Below are 19,585 nucleotides of genomic sequence, written 5' to 3'. Positions count from 1 at the left end.
GTATGTATAATTTATTTTTAAAATATTTTAATCATATAACTTTGTTTTAAGCAATAAATAAATAGTTATTTTAGAAATTCTTCTAATGACTCGTTGTTAAACGTAATTAAAGTGAATAAAAAAATCAGATAATTAAAAGAATTTATATGATTTTCATTTATATGATAAAAAAAGGTAGAAGGCATTTCTATAAATTTTTTTAAACTTTTTATTTGACACTTTAACTAATATTTTAAGAGTTCTTACAAATACTTTACAATAAAATCCCACAAGAAAGTATAAGACATTTGTATTTAAGACAAATTCTAATAATTCTTGATTTTTTAATTTACGAAATATAAATACAAATAATAAAAAACTTTTGCGTCTCGCCATCATAATCATAACAAAAAAGAAGAGCAAGCTTTGCATATTCCGTAACTTTTCACCATTATAATTATAACGTTATAGTGTCGTTTTGCGCAGTTTTTTTTTTTATAAAACTTGCGCAATGATCATTTTTATAAAACCTGCGCAATACATTATGTATAACACTACATTACAGTCATTAAGAGTTACAGTCTTCTAATTTATCATATTTCCATATTAAATGAATATGTGTATATTCACCGATCCTGTTCTCTTAATTAGTTTTGCTCGCGTGTAACGATATGTCAAATGCGATCGTGATTATTGTCATTGTAAATATTTGTCTTCCGCACGGAGAAGCGTAATTATCTTTTATTTTAATGGGACGAGAGGAAGGCAGAGGTAGCGCGTGTGATGTATTAATTTGTAAAGTTTTACGCGTTTTACGTCATGTCCGCGGCTTTTAATAAAAAAATAAAATACTATCGGAGTTGTGAACGCACGGACATTGCGTGTACGTCGGTCGTGAACACGGGCGAGCTTTTAATTGGATCTCATTAAAAATCGCGCGTCCCTTTCCGCCTGTTTTCATGATCTCATCGCGACTTTTTCTCGTTGTTACCAAGATGAGGAAAAACGGCTGATCTTTATTATTTCTGCGATAAGTAAAGCTCGCATTACGCTCCTCGTGTACTCCTTCCCCGCTTCGTTAAGCCTCAAGGCACATCTTTATTACACGAACCGCACATAAATTCGGCGCGCCCACAAATTCAGGATACGCTTACTTAGCGTGAATTGTTTGGAGTTCGTTTTTTTTTCATCATCAATCTGTCCTTCATTCTAAATCGATGCGATATGACGAAGTGATATAATATCAGACGATATTTAAGTCAGTTGTTCGTGTTGAGGTCGTCGGGGAATCATCGATCGTGCTTGTACGCGTGTTTGGGGATAAGGATGTTAAATAAAATGGTATATAATCATATAGAACCTCCGAAAAAATATATATATTATTTTGAAGGTCAAGGTCAACATGTGACATCGTGACAAATAATAATCGGAATGTTCTCGAACGAGAAATAACATTTCGACCATTTTCTCTTTTTGACGAGAGAGTTATTGGAACCATGTACAATTTTATTAAAATTAACGAGTAATAAGAAATTACTTTATTATATTAATTTACAAGGTAAATCTAAATATGCATTGCTTTTTACAAATGTTTAAATAAGAAAGATATAATTTATATCTTGATATTATATTATATAAATTTTATATTATACAGAATAGAATATATTTTTTAATCCTTTGGAACGAATGTCAAAATTTGTAACACAGTTATTGACGTTGGATCTATAAAATCCATTTAATCCTTCATTATTCATAGGTAGGATTATCAGTCGTAAAGTCTTTTAAGACATGTCTTTAAGACACACTCCTTTTGAGGTTGTAAAACTTCTGGTCATTAATTAAAATTGTATACTTATAAAATTCTATTAATAAAAATTAATTATGTTACTATAAGAAATTTTATTTTATTAAATATAATGCATAAAAAGGTTGTACCTCCTTCTTCTGCTTCTGGATCATTAATCTTTCTTTTTATAAACCTTCTTTTTAGAAACCGACCGAGTTAATGTAACAACATAATATAGTAGAGAGCGTCTATGGATCGGTCAAAGTTGGAAGTTACGAATAATATAATATTCTAAGTTCATGAATTTAATTAATCTCAAATGATTGTGCGCCGAAACGTTCGAACATTAATAACACAATCAATCTGAGACGTTAATAATCATCTTTCTTTTAAAATTGTATACATGTACTTTTTCTTTGTGTTTCAGATAACTATACTTGTGGTGAGTCCTTATAAATTCACTAAATATATGAATGTTATACATATACCTGTACACAATATATTCAGCGCAAACTCTTCCATAACTACAAAATTTTTTGCATTTATCTTTAAATCTAAAGGATTATAGAATTTTATTAAATTTAAATGTAAATCGTCAAAGAGAGGAATGAAAATTGAGATATAATGTTAGGGTGTCAGAACCACGGAATACTAATTATGTTAAAAAGACGCCGCGAGTAATATAGTGTTAATTTATGCTAATTAAAAAACACTAATTAATTTCAAGAGACCAACATAACTCATATAAAACATAATGAATATTAATTATATTTTAATAAGAATAATCCAAATTTGCAAATGTAACATAAATAAAAAATTAAGTTTGACTTTTTTGACAAAAATATTTATAATTAAGTAGGTTCACCCCCCGTTCCGGAGGGTTATATTGATTACGGTGAATTGATTACGTAGCAAATATATTTCATAAACTGCTCTAATACATATTTAATCATTATTGAGAATATAGAATAATTTTTCTATTTATTTTCTCTATTTTATTTATTGTTAATCTTATATTAGAGGAAACACATTAAAATGTCACACAGAAACGTTTATTAAAAATTGAAAGGAAGATACGCCAACGAGCTTATTTTAACAAAAAAAAAACTGTTATTATTACATTTTCTCACTGAATATAATTTTATATATATGTTCTTTCATCAGACTTTTCATGCATACACACATCGGCACTTGCTGATGGATCTGACGATCGGAGGCACGGCACTGAATTTAAGCTTACCTTCCGGCAATGCATTAGTCGTATTAAACCATTAGATACTCTGCGGTATGTTCCAGGGTGTGTTTACATGGTCGATGTAACACGAACACGACCCATTTTCGATTTAGATCGCGATCACTGGCGCGCTCATCGAGAGGCTGCTCGTCCGCGCGCGCCCGCACATGCGAGAAAGAAGTCATTTAGCTCCGCGGCGCAATTAGAGATCTTTTATGCAATGCCAAGCGCTCCGTTATGCGCCAGTTACGGACAATGAATACATAGGAATTACCACAAATAGACTCGTTCACCGTTCGTTAAAGCCATCGGCGTGAAGTGCCTTAGAGTCGCAGTCCTATACGCTGCTTTCTCAGCTAGTGGCTGCATTACTTCCCTTTGTTGCGCTTCTTTTTCAAAAGATTAATTATCAATGATTTTTATTAATTTCTTCTTATTACTTTCGCGTGGACAGTTCGAAGAATGCAAAAGCAAAATGTTTTTCACTTTAAACGTTTCGTGATTTACAATGAGGTTGAAGAGTTGAAAATCCTTTTACTATAAATAATTATATTTTAAAGAATCTTTTTGTTAAAGATATAATATGACAAATATGTGAACAAGAAAATCAGAATTCTTTCTTTCTTTCTTTCATTCTTTATTTCTGAAATTTCACATTATGACATAAATTGAACTCCATTAGAATAAAATCCATTATTATATATATATATATAATATTTTATTATAATACAAATATTATTGATATAAACATTATTATTTTTATATTGTTATAATTTAAAAAATGAAATGAGAGAATATAAAGAAAAGAGATTGCCGGAAAATTTCTTTATACGTAATTCAATGAAAAACTCATTGAGAAATGTGACAAAAATTGAAGAATAAGAAATTCAAATCGACATTCGCAATTATAAAGAACAACGTTCTTTGCAACTACGACAGAGATATTATGTTTCGAATATATTATAACTAGAGATGCACGTGTCCGCACATATGTACTGGCTAACCCAGCATCCGTGAAAGAGAGGAAGAAATATTGTGGGTGAAAATGTGCAAATATATGTACGGTTTAACCTAGACAGTAATTCTATTTCCATGTCATCTTATCCACATCCAATTATATTATATATCAGATAACAAATATCTGAATTGTGATCATCTGACCATTGGAAGACAAATGCAGAACAAATAAGGTCCATTATGTTGTTCGTTACGATACATATCTACGACTATATCTACCAATTATATGGTCATTTATTGTATTATCCACAACTTTAATTTTGATATAGGAACAGCCTTAATTCGATCTAATATAAATCCTATTTGACTGTCGGCAATTGTCTTTGTGGTAGTAATAATTCAGTTATGATGTCCTTTTTTCGTTAAAGCCATCGTCGATTAGAACAGCATGATAAAAATTAATATGATTGTATATTATTTTTGACAATAAAAAATACAGCTATTATTTTTTATAATTGTTATTTTCTTAATAATATGTGTATATCGAAGAATATCATGTAGTATTAAATTAAGAATATTTTAAAAATTTCAAGGCAAATGAGAGTAAGGCGCAGTAATTGGTGCGAAGATTCAATTATAAAACAAAAATTATAACAAATTCTTACATAAATATATTAAAAAAAATTAGACACAAAAATATATATTCAAATTGTGTTAAAATTCGAACCAAACATTTGAGGCCATCCTCAAAGAAATACCAAAAATAAATATTTCTTACACTATCACAAAACAAATTTTTTTATTTTTTTTTAATTTGAGAGTTATTATTAAACTTCCTATTTTTAAATTAAGAATGCCATCTCTAAATTAATTAAACATCTCGAAACGACGCCTTGTTTTACATCGATCGTTCAGAAATATTGTAACAAAAACGCATTATGCCACTAAATGCGACTCTACACATTTTTAATAAATGAAAAAGAATTAGTATTCTTTTAAAGTTTTACTTTCTTAACTGTTAATACTGACAAATATCACGAATTAATGTCAATTTCAACCAATGTAGACTAACTTTCATCTCGACTTAACTTACTCTTTATCCTTTTTTAATTCTTAGAACTATAAAAAAATAAAAAGTAAATTAAACCAAGATTAAAGTTAATCTACATTGATAGAAACAGGTATAAGAAACACAATAGATTAAATACTTCGAGATGAAGCCTTGTTTTATATCGATCGCTCAGAAGTGTCAAAAACAAACTAATGCGACTCTATACATTTTCAACATGAAAAATGTAGTGCATTTATTTTTATTTTTTTTAAATAATTAATATACATATATCAAAGAATGCTACATACATCAAGAAATATTACGCAGCACCTTGAGAAATACAAGTCAAATATCTCAAGATGACGCCCGCCGTGCCTGCTCATAAGGAGGACAAAGCACAATCAGATAAAAATCTCATTTTTTTAAACTTCCTCTCCATTAATTTTCCTTATTATTAACTGTTGTATTGTGCTTCTATATAAACCGCACTTGCGATTGTACGCGAGAATAACAGTCCGCGTTAGATTATAGAGTGTTTCGCAAGCTACATTGTGCTGATTGTACCCTATTAGGGGACTATTATCGATGCGGTGGTCCGCGTTTTTCTCGCTACATAACGCTCGAAGATATAACTATATAACTATATAAATGAACGGATGTCTGATTGCGCCCCACTCTTCTCTGCCATGTTGCCGCCTCACGTTTATAGTACCGGATGTGGCTGTCTGAATTTCGTATTACATCGGTACCAAACGTAACTGCCATATTAAGACTCGAGATCAAGCCGTTTAATTCAGTGCCGAGTGTATGTGTATGAGACGCGCGCGATAATATTCGCAGGATCGTGAATGGCGTACGAATAGCGACTTCGAACTAGGATTGAATCACCGTGACAGAATGAGCCTGTCACGTGCTCCTTACGCTCGGTTGCATTTACACGAAAAAACAATTAGGAAAACAACCAAGCGACGTATGGCTCTTATACGTGAAGGTGCAAGAGAAGGAAAGTGCGCGGAAAAGCGACAAGACACACGTGACACGAATACTCCATACCAGCATGAAATATTTAAGTGAATAATTTTTTAAAACATTTCAAAATAAAATATATCAGAAATATTTTGTAGACATTAGTAAAACGATTAAAAATTTTGTACTGAAATATTTTACAAAAATATTTTAGAAATATTGTACAATACTATGTTGTGAGCGCAAAAATATTTCAGAAACTTTGATTTCTTCTGGACATATTTCTTTTATATTTCAAAAATATATATTTCACGAAAAATTTTAGAAATATTTCATGCTGTTTTCCGTGAAGCTTGCGATATTGACAGCCGCGCAAAGGCGGTCCCTCGAGGTCAAGCACGTCGAGCACGTGAAAGCAACTGTGTGAAACAGTGTGATGCATCGCGCTTGCACGGCGCGTAAATGCGAGGCGCGTTCGTCGCATCCATCGGCTGTCACGATCCGTCGTGTCGTCCATAAACTGTACCGCGGTTGAGTCGAACGTGAAGAAATCAAGCCCTTTCAGGGCTTGGCTTGGTTTCGACTTTCCGAGGAAATTTCGAATAACATACATATATGGCTCGACCGGGGCGGTTGTGCCATGGTCTTAGTATTGCATCACTTTTATTTTGGGAGATTTCGTCGACTTCGGTTATATATCCCGCTTGTTCGCAACGCTCTTGGAATTATTTCACCCTTGTTTATGAAACGTTATTAAAGACAAACGATGCTTGCGAAAGTTGCGAGAGTCAAACACACCCTTCGTCTTGTGCGTATTTCGTAGAATTTATCGACTCTTCGAAACATCTCTCGCTCCTATCACTCTCTATAAATATGTTCTGCGGTCATATCGAATCCTTATCTGGGAATTAAGTGCCATAACTCTGGATGTCTATCCCCTCAAGTTGTTTTTCGCATGGTACCAAGACTCAATTGAGTCTGAAATTCTACGGATAGAAGAAGAAAAAGAAGATCAACGCTATAAGATAAAGAAGAAGAAGACTTCCCGAAGACGGAAGGAAGAGTGTGAAGACTGAAGAGCGGGACCGACCGGAGATTCCACCACCACCTCTGTCGTGTGCCCTACTGTCAACGAGGAGCACCTCAGTTATACGCCACGGGGTTGAGAAGGCGGACGCGTTTACTCCATGCTCCGGCTTTGGCGTCCCGATGTGCGTCGCTCCGTGGAGGAAGAAATCTCCTTATTTCGCGTACTCATCGTTTCACACCCACTTCCTCGGGTCAATTAATCGAAGAAACAAATATTTACCGGTGCGACGTCGTGGGCCGGTCGATCGATCCTCCGTCGATCGCTCCTTTCTATTGTCGAGGTGGCCTGGACTCTCCACGCGACTTTTCCCGCCCTTTTGATGACGCACGGCCACGAAGAATGACGTGCGACGACGCGTGTAACGAGAAATACGGAATCGGCAATGTATTAATTAACTATGTCGATTGAAATTAAATGGATATTTCTCTCGATATACTAAATAGCGATCGATAGTGAACGTCGAGTTTCTTCATTCGTTCGCGTTTTGGGCCATTAAGAATTGATGAATCGGTAAAGGATAATGGCAAGGATATTGGCAAGGATAGGGCGAATGTGAAGCACAAACGCAAAACGCGAGACGAAGTTGTAACCTTCTTCGCCTCGTTACGTGGCGACAGGAAACTCGCGTGACACGCAGACTGTATTAGATGATATCGCACGGAAATTGTCTTACGTGTAATTCGGACTCCGTATGAGTGATGGACGAGAAACGCGGCGGCCGTTAACGTATCACGCAACGAGTGAGCGACCGGCCGATCGATCGTTCCTTCGTTCTTTCGGACAAACGGAAGCGAAGTCGTATATGCGCAAACCGAAAAATCGATTCGGGAAGAATAGTCGTAAAAAAAAGAAGATTAAAAAGCATCGGAAAGATGGATTCGGGAAAGAAGAAAAGATGAAGTGCGAACCAGACGTGAATAAAAATGTCATGTAAGTTTTATGAACAAAATTGAAACGTGAAAGATTTGTGAAGAGTCGGTAGCGATCTGTAGAAACAGAAATTGAAATCATAAAGAAAATTTTAAAATTACAAAGGATAGATTGATTCGGAAAAAAAATGTGAATCAGATGTGGTCAAAGATGTCATGTAAGTTTCACGAAATTGAAATACGAAATATTTCAATTTGTTCCGAGAAAATTCTCGATAATGATTAAAGATATATTAATTGATAATATTTATGAGATTTTAATAATCACTATAGAGAGATATTGAACTTCTTTAAAAAAATAATGACTGCTTCTTCGTTTGTATTGTTAAAAAGTGAAGTTAAAAAATGATCGCGACGTAATTGCTCCGATCTGTAGAGATGGAAACCGAAATATTCTTCGATAAATAAACTTGATAATAATAGCTAAGGAATACAACTCAGAGAGCGAGCTCATAGGTGACAATTATTGATGATATTATCTCTAATATCTCACAAGCGAGATAGATTTCCGACAAGCCAATTAATTTAATGTGAACAAGAATAGAATGTAAAAATAAAAATGTGGATATTTATTAAACGAAACTTTTCACAGCTATCTCTTTTTTCACAGTTATCTTTCTTTTAGAACACATGGCGAGTCAACACGCCCGACCATGATTGATTAATAATCTCTACAAGATTTAAGAAATATCAGATTTCCTTGAAGAAGCAATGACCTTCGCTTGTATTGTTAAAAAATATAATGATGTCACGATAATTCCAATCGATTTCATATCATAATATAATATCATGCTTAATCATGAAGGGATGACGAGGATCGTTCATCGTACAATCGTCTCGCATCCCCGACGGCGCCAATAAGATCGTTGATATCTTCGATGATCATCGCGATGGGATTTCCATCAAATGCGACCGATCTATCATTCGATTACTTGAACGACCATATCGGGCCGACGAACGCGTCGTCCATGGGTGCGGAACTGAACTTGCCGTATACCGTCTGCGAGATCCTAGTCGCGATTTGCGCTGTCTTCGGCAATGGCCTAGTAATCATCGTCTTCAGTAAGGAGCGGAAGTTACGAAGACGCACCAACTACTACATCGTTTCGCTGGCTACGGCTGATCTGCTGGTTGGACTGTTCGCCATCCCATTCGCGATCCTCGCGAGCATCGGCCTGCCGAAGAATCTCCACGCCTGCCTCTTCACCGTATCGGTCCTTGTGGTCCTCTGCACCATCAGCATTTTCTGCCTGGTGGCGGTGTCCGTCGATCGTTACTGGGCGATACTGTATCCCATGGGATACTCGCGCACTGTACGCACTAAAACTGCCATAGGTGAGGCATCATCCTTCGCACCAATTAATGTCATCATCGTTGCTTGTCGCGCTCTTAGCTGACATCGTTAATTTGATATGTGATATCGAGCGCTCGTGTCACGAGATTAATAATGATTGATCCAAATTGATCTCACTCCCATGAGAAATGACGGAAATTCGATCGCATCGTAACGATTACACAGTTAGGCGAATTCATTTCTTACCATTTTTTTTGCTGCTTTTTTTGCTAAACAAACCGTATTCGAGCGTAATTGCCAATAATTTGAATTGAATAATCACAGTTCTGGCGATATTTATATTGTATAGAATGTAGTTGCGTCTAAAGTACATATATATATGAATAAAGAGAAAAAATTTATCTAATCGAGATTATTAGTTTCAAACGTTGATACAATCAGTTCTACATTCAAATCCGCAAATGTGTATATTTATAGTTTTCCGTACAAAAATAACATACTGTAATAACAAACTGCATGAAAAGCTGTACGTATTACACATTTAAACGTGTAATATAGTATTATTTTTATGGAAAATTAAGTTTTACACACACACACACACACACACACACACACACACACAATTATTGAAACATAATTTTTTTTCAATGTACATATACAATGCGCATTAATGCGTCCAACGAATTCGGATGCACTTGTGCGCACTGATGCATATTACAGTCATTGTGTACATTGAAAAAAAAATTTACTGATTTATAATTTTTTTTTTCTTTAAAAAGAAAACTCTACCTAAACATTACAGTAAATAAATATTCACTTGATAAAAAAAATAATAAGTTAAGTCAAATTCATGATCTTTGTATCAAATAAATATATGCTTATGTTTAATAAATGTTTACTTAGAATTATTTAAATAAATATTTATTTACAATTTAATATTTTTATTTCACTTTTTAATTTAAAATTCACATTTCAATTTAAAATTTTTCAGTATATTGATTTTATTTGAATGTAAAAGTGAAATGTCAATATTTTGAATTATAAAATATACATTTTTCCTAACAGTACAATAAAGTGTATTGAAGATTAAATGGTTTAATTCACTTTTATTTTTATATTAAACACACATTTTTAAACAACAATTTATATACGACGGCTTTAATATTGAGTGCATTCAATTCGATATTACCTAGATTTGCAAATGTTACATAGATGTATATAATTTCTAGTATCTTATTGATGCAATAAAAGCGTGTACTTGGCAAGTATGACTCTTTGGGCTATTCAAGTAATATAAATTACGAGTTAGATACACATGTGGCACTTAGTTGCTCAATTACGGACTTGTTTAGTCAAGGGCCGGTCAAAGAAAACTCAGAGGTCTTTAGGTGTGTTATTAACTACGTTGATGTCGTTAACGAAAGGAACAACAAAAGAGTCCGGTAGTCGTGCGCAATATTCTAGTCCCAATTTCCGGCACGTGCCCGTATGAACGTGAGGACATAGATATACGAGCTGATAATTACGATAGCATTGTTCGCGTAATTCGCGATTGTTGTACCGTGTTTCTGTCTTAAGTCGCGTCGCATGATGTCGTGTTGCGTTTATTAAGTGTGAATGCATACGCCAATTAGCGCGAATATGCAAAACAATTGTGAAATTGCATCGTACTTCTTAAAGTAATCGTAAACTCTCCACGTGTCCCCTCCCCCGCCCCCCTCCTTTCCCCCCAGTCCCGATTTTGTGCACGAGAAATTCTTGAACTGAGGCAAATTTGATTTACAGTTTGAGAGAAGACATGTTTCAAAACGATTTGAAAAGAAAAAATCAACCAGTCATAATTTTGTTTCAAGACTAGAAGTGGGTGATTCTAAATTCTTACAGATCCTGATTTGAAAAATCAAAAGAGATACCTCGGCGAATTTTCTTACTTCAAAAGTGACACTTAGAAAATTAAATTTCTCGAAAAAACTTTTTCAACTTGACACAAAATTATTGCCTAATCAAATAATAAAAAATATATATATTCTGAATATGATCAAATGTCATTTTTGTAATTTTTATTTCGATTTAAGAAAATTAAAAAAAATTCCTTTTTGCGTTGTGATTTTGATGATTGTCATTTTGATTTTGAAGTAAGAGAGCAATATTTAGACATTGTTTTGTAAACAGTGATAATATTTTAAACATTGAATATTTCTTCGAAAAAGTTATATTTAGATATATCCTTTATTATTTTGTAAATATTTATTCTCTATACATAAGTGATAATACAACGTTAATTCTAAGATCAGTATGGAGTTTTTAATAAAATAGAACTTCTTTTAAAGGCAAGACTTTAATTCTCAAATTAAATCTTTTTATGAGCACGCGATAATAAAAGTGATAAATTATGTAAATGTCTATAAAAATTTAATTGATATATCCTAAAAGTATTATAAAATTTTTCAGAAACTGTCCAAACAAATTTTAAAGAATTAAGAATGAACAGAAATATTTTTATTATTTTTCACTTTAATTCAGCGATAAAAAATCTTTTGAATCAAGCAATCCAGTGATAAATACAAAATCTATCAGCATATAGTGTTTATTTTTTTCTTTTGAATTTTTCAATCGTTCAAGATAAATACAAAACTGATTAGGCTAATACATAGTCTTCAAAGTATTCTGAAATGTCAGTTTCTATATTGCCTGATAACGCATTTCCCAACGGAGTGCCTCTTTCCAGGAATGCACCAAGCGAATCGATAAGAAACTATACATATATATCCGTATCCGCAGATATATATACAAAAATTACCTCATCAATGTAGAAACCGAGGAGAGCGTAAGAAATCGATGTTAATCGCGATGAATGACCAATGCGTAATGAACAGATGCGCGCGAATAAGTTATTATCGGAATCATTTGAGCGTACGCATCTAATTATCGCGACGACGCGACGTGACGATGACATGGCGCGTCGATCCATTGACAGTGAAGCGATCAATGGAAACCGAAGGGAACGATAGTAATGGAAAAGATGATTGGTTTATAGGTATAATATGCGCATGCTGGGTAGCGGGCACTCTGGTAGGCTTCTTACCGCTCTTCGGATGGAATGCCGGTGAGATGAACGATCATAGGTGCATTTTCACGAAAGTCATGGACTACGACTATCTTGTGTTCCTGTACTTCGCCACAATCATCTTCCCCGCACTGCTGATTGCGGCTTTCTACGCTCATATATATCGAGTAATCGTGAAACAGGTCAGTCGCATGAAAGAGAGATCCTGATGGCGCGACGCCCTTACAAAAATTTAATCCTCCATCGGCAATGTGAAATTTTTACCCTTCGTCCTCAATCTGTAATCTTCAAACTTCAGTGCAGGTTTTTATATTGTTTTGGATCATTGTATAAAAATTTGAAAAAATTCTTATATACAATATTAAATAATAAAAGAATCAAATTTATATAAATTCTTTAAGTTAAATAACATTTTGTTATGTTTGACTTCCAAATGTGTTAAAATATATTATTTTAATACAAAACATGTGATTGTTGATTTTGAGCTAAATTTATTTAACTCCATTAATATTGACTAGTTATTTGTAATATTGCAAATCAAATTCCTGCAGTTGGGAACTTGATATTGGCCTAGTTTTCACCGAGGGTTTAATCCGAATCAGAATGTAAGAACCAACCAATTACAGTCGAGTATTCCCCTGTCGTTCGACTGTAACAGGGGAATACTCGACTGTAGTTGGTTGGTTCTTACATTCTGATCCGGATTAAACTCTCGGTGAAAACTAGCAAACGAGAATGGATTGAAATTTTTTTCTATCCGAATGCGTATTTTAAATAGCGAATACTTTTTTTTGAATTTAATTGGATGCAATTGGATTTAAAAACTGCATTTCTTATTTCAAAATTTTGAATTGAATAGTATTCACAATGTGTGTGTGTGTATGCACAAAAAAAGCTAATATTATTTTTAGATTGAAAGGCATAGAGATGTGCTCCAATTCTTATAAATAAATAAAAATGCATTCAGGATTGAAAAACATTCATTTTAACATTCATGAATCAATATTTCTGAAAATCTGAGTCCATTTCAATTCATTTCAATTCAATCCATTCTCGTTTACTCAAAAGTGAGTAGGACTCACTTTTGACGGGAGAATCAATGATTATGATTTAAGAGATGTATCATTACTGATGATGGCTACAAAGAAAGCCAAAATGTTTAATGAAGAAGATTAAACATTATGGAAATTAATTTTTGGAATGGAATTTAATCTCTGGCACTTTTATCGATCTTGTCTCGAATTAGCCTTGAATTTATTGTTTATTTTTAACTTCAATTTATTTTTAACTTCATAGTTTCAATCAAATTAAGAACATATTAAATATAAGCAATACTTTATTAAAAATAATTTAAATTGAATATAATTTGTCATTACGAAGTTAATAGTGTATGAAAATGTTAATAATGATTTTTTTAATATCACAAAAGTTGGATTGTATTTTATTTATTTTTCACAAATCTAAATTTATTTGCCAGAATTCACAGTCAAAAAATCATTTCTTTAACATTCCAGAGAACTAATACTAAAAGATATTCATTAATTGTGTATTTTGAGTTAAAAGCTCTTGTTTAAAATATTTAAAATATTAATCAGTTTATTTAGCAATTATTATCATTTACTTTGACAAAAATAAAAATCGGAGTGTAAATCAGAAATAAGGGAAGAATAATAGGAGAGTAAACGAAGTTTCTAGAGGGTGAAAATGGAAATAACGAATTGTAAAAGAAGCATATAAACGCTTCTTTTACGTTTGCTTCAATTTTCGTCTCTTAGAAATTTCGTTTACGCTTCTGTTACTCTTCCCTTACATTCAATTTACACTCTGATTTTTATTTTTGCCAGGGTAGTATCAAATTGGCTAGATTAAATTAAATTTTTGTGGGGGCATCGCTTACAAAAAGTAGCTGAAAATAATCAAAGAGAGTAACGGATACGACGGTTATAGCTACAGCAAATCGTTACGATGGATCCCAGTGATCCAGGGGATGGTAGTACCGTTCGCCGTCTCGGCGTCCTTCGTCTCGGCGGCCGTTTGAGCGGTAATCATCATCAGACGACGGGAACAATGCTACGTTGTCTAGGCGCTGCGCGTAAAAGGGAAGTTAAGGCCACGCAGAATCTTTCCCGTATCGTCGTCTTCTTCATCGTTTGCTGGTTTCCGCTATATACGATAAACTGCGTGATGGCTTTCTGCCCGCACTGCGAGGTGGATGACTTCTTTATGAAGTTCTGCATCATCCTTTCGCACATCAATTCGGTCGGCAATCCGCTCCTTTACGCCTACCACCTCAAGGACTTTCGCATCGCCCTTAAGAACTTCGTCTGGAGACTGCTTTTTCCGCATAGCGATGTCAAGTCCAGTGTGATCAGTGTGATCCACGATCGAGGTTCTCTCGTCGGTTCACAGAGGCAACTTCAAAGGCGATTCAGCGGCTTTGATCAACCGAGGAGTCAGAGGCCGAGCTTGCTACGCCAGGTACGGTGACATTTGACCTACTTGATGTTACTTCATTTGATTCGATTTATATTTTCGTCTTATTATTATTATTATTATCTATCTTCATTTAATTGGCTGTCACAGGTTATTGATAACAACAGAAGAATGGACAGTACGTACTCCGAAAGGCGTGTCTCGTTAATCCGACAGAAAGAAATGCACCAAAACATTACGGACATCAGCATTACAGTCGGAAGTGCGATTCTAATGAGCAACTCCGCGCCGATGAACAAACGGATGATTGAGAAGGAATTAGCCAGCGACGGCGACATCGTCGACCGCGCCGACAATGCGACTGATCATGGAATTTCCTCCTCGATGGAACTGCAAACATACAAATCACTGGCACCTCTTCTGCCCGCAGAAGAAGATCGTATCGAGGAAACGCCGCCTGCATCGATCTTCGTTATCGAGGCCGACGTGGTGAATCATGCCTCTCCTGATCATCTCCTGGTTGTGGAAGAATCTCGGGACAGAATCGACGTAGCGGGTGGTTAGTAGAGGAATTGAAAGAAAAGAATTGAAACATTCTTTAAACGAAACTAAGGGACATTTGAACTTTTTTTCTTCAAAATTTCTTGATGTATCGATTTATTTTAATTAATTACTTATCGAGTGTGCCATGTAGATGATATCACACGTGTTTTAGTGTAAATTTTAATGAATTGAACATTAAAATGGAGCGACAGTAATTCTCTATTTAAAGCTTCAAACAAAAAGACAAAGCAACAAACGAAGCGTGATGCGTCAACGACTTCCATTTTTTTATTATATATTGTAAATAAAATCTAAGTAGAACAGTAGATAGATAAGAGAAACTTCCAGGATATTTAAGAAAAACATGTTGTTTTCGAATGGTTGGTGAGGATAAAATGCCGTTGTGAGATTCATGCAGGATTGTCAAGGGTGATAAATATACGCAGAGGGGAAAATATACTTAATGTTGTACAATAGAACAATGCATTGTGATTATGTATCCACTCGTATTCCCGTAGAACGTTTGCACGATGCTTGTGCAATATTCTACATATCGTAATTGGCATAACTAGATCAACATGCGCCATTCCTCTCATTTACTCTTATGCGCGATATTTACTAAATTATATGCCCATACGACACCCACATGTATATCAATATAATTTTCTAAAGTCATTAAAATGATATTTTAATGGACAAGAGTATCGATCGCGATACTATTAAATAATTATCAGCCGTACCCGTTATTAAAATTAATAAAATTTGGTGAACTGCTCTCTAAAGATGATAATTCATAGATAACGAGACTTTAATCATTAGCTAATTTTAATTGAATTTTGGTTTAACAAAACATTGATGTAAATTTTAACAGAAAATATTTCAGTAAAAAAATTTTTAACAATTTTTAAGAAATTTTCGTCAAATATGTCCTATCAAATGTACATCTTTTTTATCAAAATGCAAATAAGTTTATTGTTAAAACTACGAGAAATGTTAAATTAACAAATATTATGCGATGGATATTATGCGAATGGATCGATAAATTTAATTATTTTAATACTCATTCTCTCTCTCTCTCTCTCTCTCTTTCTCGATCTTCGTAGTTATTTATTTTTGCGTTGACTATAATAAATCTCAAAAAATTATCTGTGTTATTTTTTATTTAAAATTTGGGATTATATAAGAATCCTAGTTTCAAATTTAGACAATTTTTATGAGAACTCAAGATTTTGAAATCTTGGAAATATTGTGACGATTACTTTATTGAATAAGAAAATAAAATTGATTGAAAAAGATATGTGTATGTATGTTACTCATATGAATTTTTAGCAATTCGATAAGCATTTTAAATTGTGTAATGCGACATTACGACGAACGAAATCGATGTTATTAAAGCTTCGTGCGTGTAATCCATATGTGCATTTGATGCTTTATTGTTACCCAAGTTCTTCTAGTTGGCAAAAAATTTTTTTAAAGCTTTTCATATAATTTTTCAGAATTTTTATAATTCTCTAACTTTTTCAAAGATTTAAACAATTTTTTAAAATATGAATTGAGAGAATTTTAAAAAATTTTGGTCTATATATGTTTTCTTTTACAACTTTTTACAAATATGATTCTAAAAGATTCTATTTTTAAGATTTTTCATTTTATAATCTCCAAAAAAAAGATTTATAAAATCTAAAGAAAGCATTCTAGTAGCAAGCTAATGTTGTTTGTCGTCATAAAAATGATATCATTAATATCCTTTTGACACCAAATGACGACAAATAATATTGGCTTACTATACCTAGGATGTAGATATTTGTTAAATTTAAGATATTAATCTTCAGAAATCTTCACAAATCTAAAATCTACAAAATTCTTAAAAATATTATATTGTATTAGGAAAATCTTTTTAATCTTGCTATACTTTCGTCAATTCTTTTCCAGTCATCTTGACACATACATGATATTGTATTATTGCGTCCTTGCAGCATCTTATCAAAATATTCGATTAATTGTGCCCAATCAACATCAGAGTTCTCTGACTCAACATCAGAGTGATCTGTAATCGATATAATTCTTAAAATTAGAATAAATATGAAGTAAGTTAAATCGAGAGTAAATAAGTTAATCTATATTAGAGCATTCTATATTAGTATCTATATTAGAAATGGACATCATCTGTTCTTTTTCTATTTATTTTTTTTTCAATTTACATTTCCCAGAAGATTCGTTCACATCTTTGTTTTTCCTTACATTCGATTACACTCTGATTTTTATTTTAATTCAAAAACATAAATATTATTGCAATAAATGAACGAAAAAGCCTCTCTATCCTATCATCATAAATGATAAAATCTTATCGCGAAAAAGTGATAAGAAATAAATATGCGTAATCTACTGGTGCGGTTGATAGTTCGAAACGCAACAAGTGGCGGGAAAATATGGCGGCGACCACAACAACGCGCGTTCCCGCCTTTTTCGATTTACTGTGTCGGCAGCCGGATTGCCGGAGTCAGCCGGAGCAGTGTCGAGGAGCACGTTGGAATCAGTGATCAAGCGGATGACAAATCGAATATTGCTCGGAATGCATCGAGAAACGCCGAGATCTAGCTCTAGACACGCGGATATCGAGAAACGATCGATTTGATGCTTGAAACGAAACATGAATCCGAGCGAGGTTGAATTCCTCGGTGAGAAACAGCTGGTCAGTATTGTACCGAATTTCAATTCCGACATAATTTATCTGATCTCGGGTTCAGTGGGTCCGTTTCGCGCCGGTTTACCCGTCAGAGTGCCGATCTGGCTCGCCGTGTGCCTGAAACAGAAGCAGAAATGCCGTATCGTCAGTCAAGAATGGATGGACATCGAGGATCTGAACGAAAGGAAAGAGATGGAGAAGATGTCCAAGTAAGCCCTTGCCAGAGTTTCTTCTCATTGTCATACTTGTCAGCTGCTATGACATCTTGTTTTCTGTCAATCTTTGATTTTGAGCATTTTAATATAAACTCCATTCAACAGAATGTTTATTTGCAACTGTTACACAACTGTTACTGAGAGAAAAATGTACTAAATTTTAATATTTGAATAGTGCCAATTATATATTTACTAAGTGTAAACATATATTTATTTTGATACAAGAATCATTAATCATTTGATTTGAGTATTATTATTTTTTGTTTAGTAAATATGTATTTTCCATAAATAAATGTTATATTAGTGTTATTCAAACAATTATTTATTAAAATTTAGTACATTTTTTTCCCAATAGTAATCCTGTTGAATGAAACTTAAACTAAAATGTTTTGCAATTGTTGGAAATTTTCTGCTTTAAAATAGTACAATTTCTCTAGACCTAAAAATATAATCCTATTAGTACAAAGAAAACTTTAAACAGCTGAACGCAACTATTCAATTAAATTTTATAATAGTAATTTGACTTATTCCATATAGAAACGCCTATTTATGAAAATTCCAATGTACCAGGTTGTTTACAGAAATGCCAAGCAGTCATTATATGGACGAGAGTCAAATTCTGCTGAATGTGGCGAATGATGATATTCCTGATGCAGATGGAATAAGAATTGCCGTAAAGGTGAGTGAGGATCAATTAACTCTTATACAAGAGATATTTTTACAAAGGTAGAATTTATATATATGTAATTATTTGTATTTTAGGACATATGGGATATAAGAATGTCTAAATTACGAACATCCGTAGATGCTTTTGTGAAGAGCGAAGGGGTGCATGCAAGACTGGATCATCTCACTGCAATGGAAATTAATGGTATACGTCCACTGCTTCCACATGCATTAGATCAAATGTTGCGGATACAATCTGTAAGTATATGGCTGTAAACTTTTAAATTGATATATCTATTTTCCTTACATGCAAGAATTTTGTTAATTTTATTATTATCATCTATCCTTATTATTATAATTTTTATATATATTCATTTTGCAATAGTTATTTTATAGTTAGTATAAGCTTGTTTGCATGGCTTCTTTATAGGCAAATTCAGATGAAGCAAATTCTCAGCAGAGTAGTGGAAGTGGAAGTTTAAGTATGTAAGAAAAATATCTAATTATTTATATTAATGCTGTTGTGACAATAAATAGAGAGAGAGAGAGAGAGAGAGAGAGAGAGAGAGAGAGAGAGAGAGAGATATTATTATTATTATTATTATATATAATAATTAATTATTATTATTATTTTATATTATATATATACTAAAACTATATATATATATATAACGTATAGTATATAATTA

The 19,585-nt window shown here is 33.3% G+C and overlaps 2 protein-coding genes across 2 annotated transcripts; both read left to right on the top strand.

Moving 5' to 3' along the window:
- The first annotated feature begins 8,870 nt into the window (after positions 1–8,870).
- LOC105627102 (adenosine receptor A2b-like) lies at positions 8,871–15,350 on the top strand. Its single transcript, XM_012208384.1, has 4 exons — positions 8,871–9,327; positions 12,324–12,535; positions 14,301–14,831; positions 14,937–15,350. The coding sequence occupies exons 1-4, from the start codon at positions 8,871–8,873 to the stop codon at positions 15,348–15,350; spliced, it is 1,614 nt and encodes a 537-aa protein (XP_012063774.1).
- A 2,629-nt stretch (positions 15,351–17,979) lies between these two features.
- On the top strand, positions 17,980–19,386 carry LOC105627100 (probable DNA replication complex GINS protein PSF2). The gene is made up of 4 exons (XM_012208382.1): positions 17,980–18,224; positions 18,801–18,909; positions 18,993–19,154; positions 19,327–19,386. The coding sequence occupies exons 1-4, from the start codon at positions 17,980–17,982 to the stop codon at positions 19,384–19,386; spliced, it is 576 nt and encodes a 191-aa protein (XP_012063772.1).
- Positions 19,387–19,585: the final 199 nt, after the last annotated feature.

Source organism: Atta cephalotes (assembly GCF_000143395.1).
Source record: "Atta cephalotes unplaced genomic scaffold scaffold00008, whole genome shotgun sequence".
NCBI lineage: Eukaryota > Metazoa > Arthropoda > Insecta > Hymenoptera > Formicidae > Atta > Atta cephalotes.
This window is presented reverse-complemented; position numbering and strand designations above follow the sequence as displayed.

Bases quoted from the DNA above. Each gene is read 5' to 3' on its own strand.
- LOC105627102 (XM_012208384.1), top strand. From the start codon at position 8,871: ATGATCATCGCGATGGGATTTCCATCAAATGCGACCGATCTATCATTC. The intron at 9,328-12,323 runs GTGAGGCATCAT...ATTGGTTTATAG, and splicing joins ACGCACTAAAACTGCCATAG to GTATAATATGCGCATGCTGG. The intron at 12,536-14,300 runs GTCAGTCGCATG...CGACGGTTATAG, and splicing joins ATCGAGTAATCGTGAAACAG to CTACAGCAAATCGTTACGAT.
- LOC105627100 (XM_012208382.1), top strand. From the start codon at position 17,980: ATGAATCCGAGCGAGGTTGAATTCCTCGGTGAGAAACAGCTGGTCAGT. The intron at 18,910-18,992 runs GTGAGTGAGGAT...TTTGTATTTTAG, and splicing joins GAATAAGAATTGCCGTAAAG to GACATATGGGATATAAGAAT. The intron at 19,155-19,326 runs GTAAGTATATGG...GCTTCTTTATAG, and splicing joins AAATGTTGCGGATACAATCT to GCAAATTCAGATGAAGCAAA.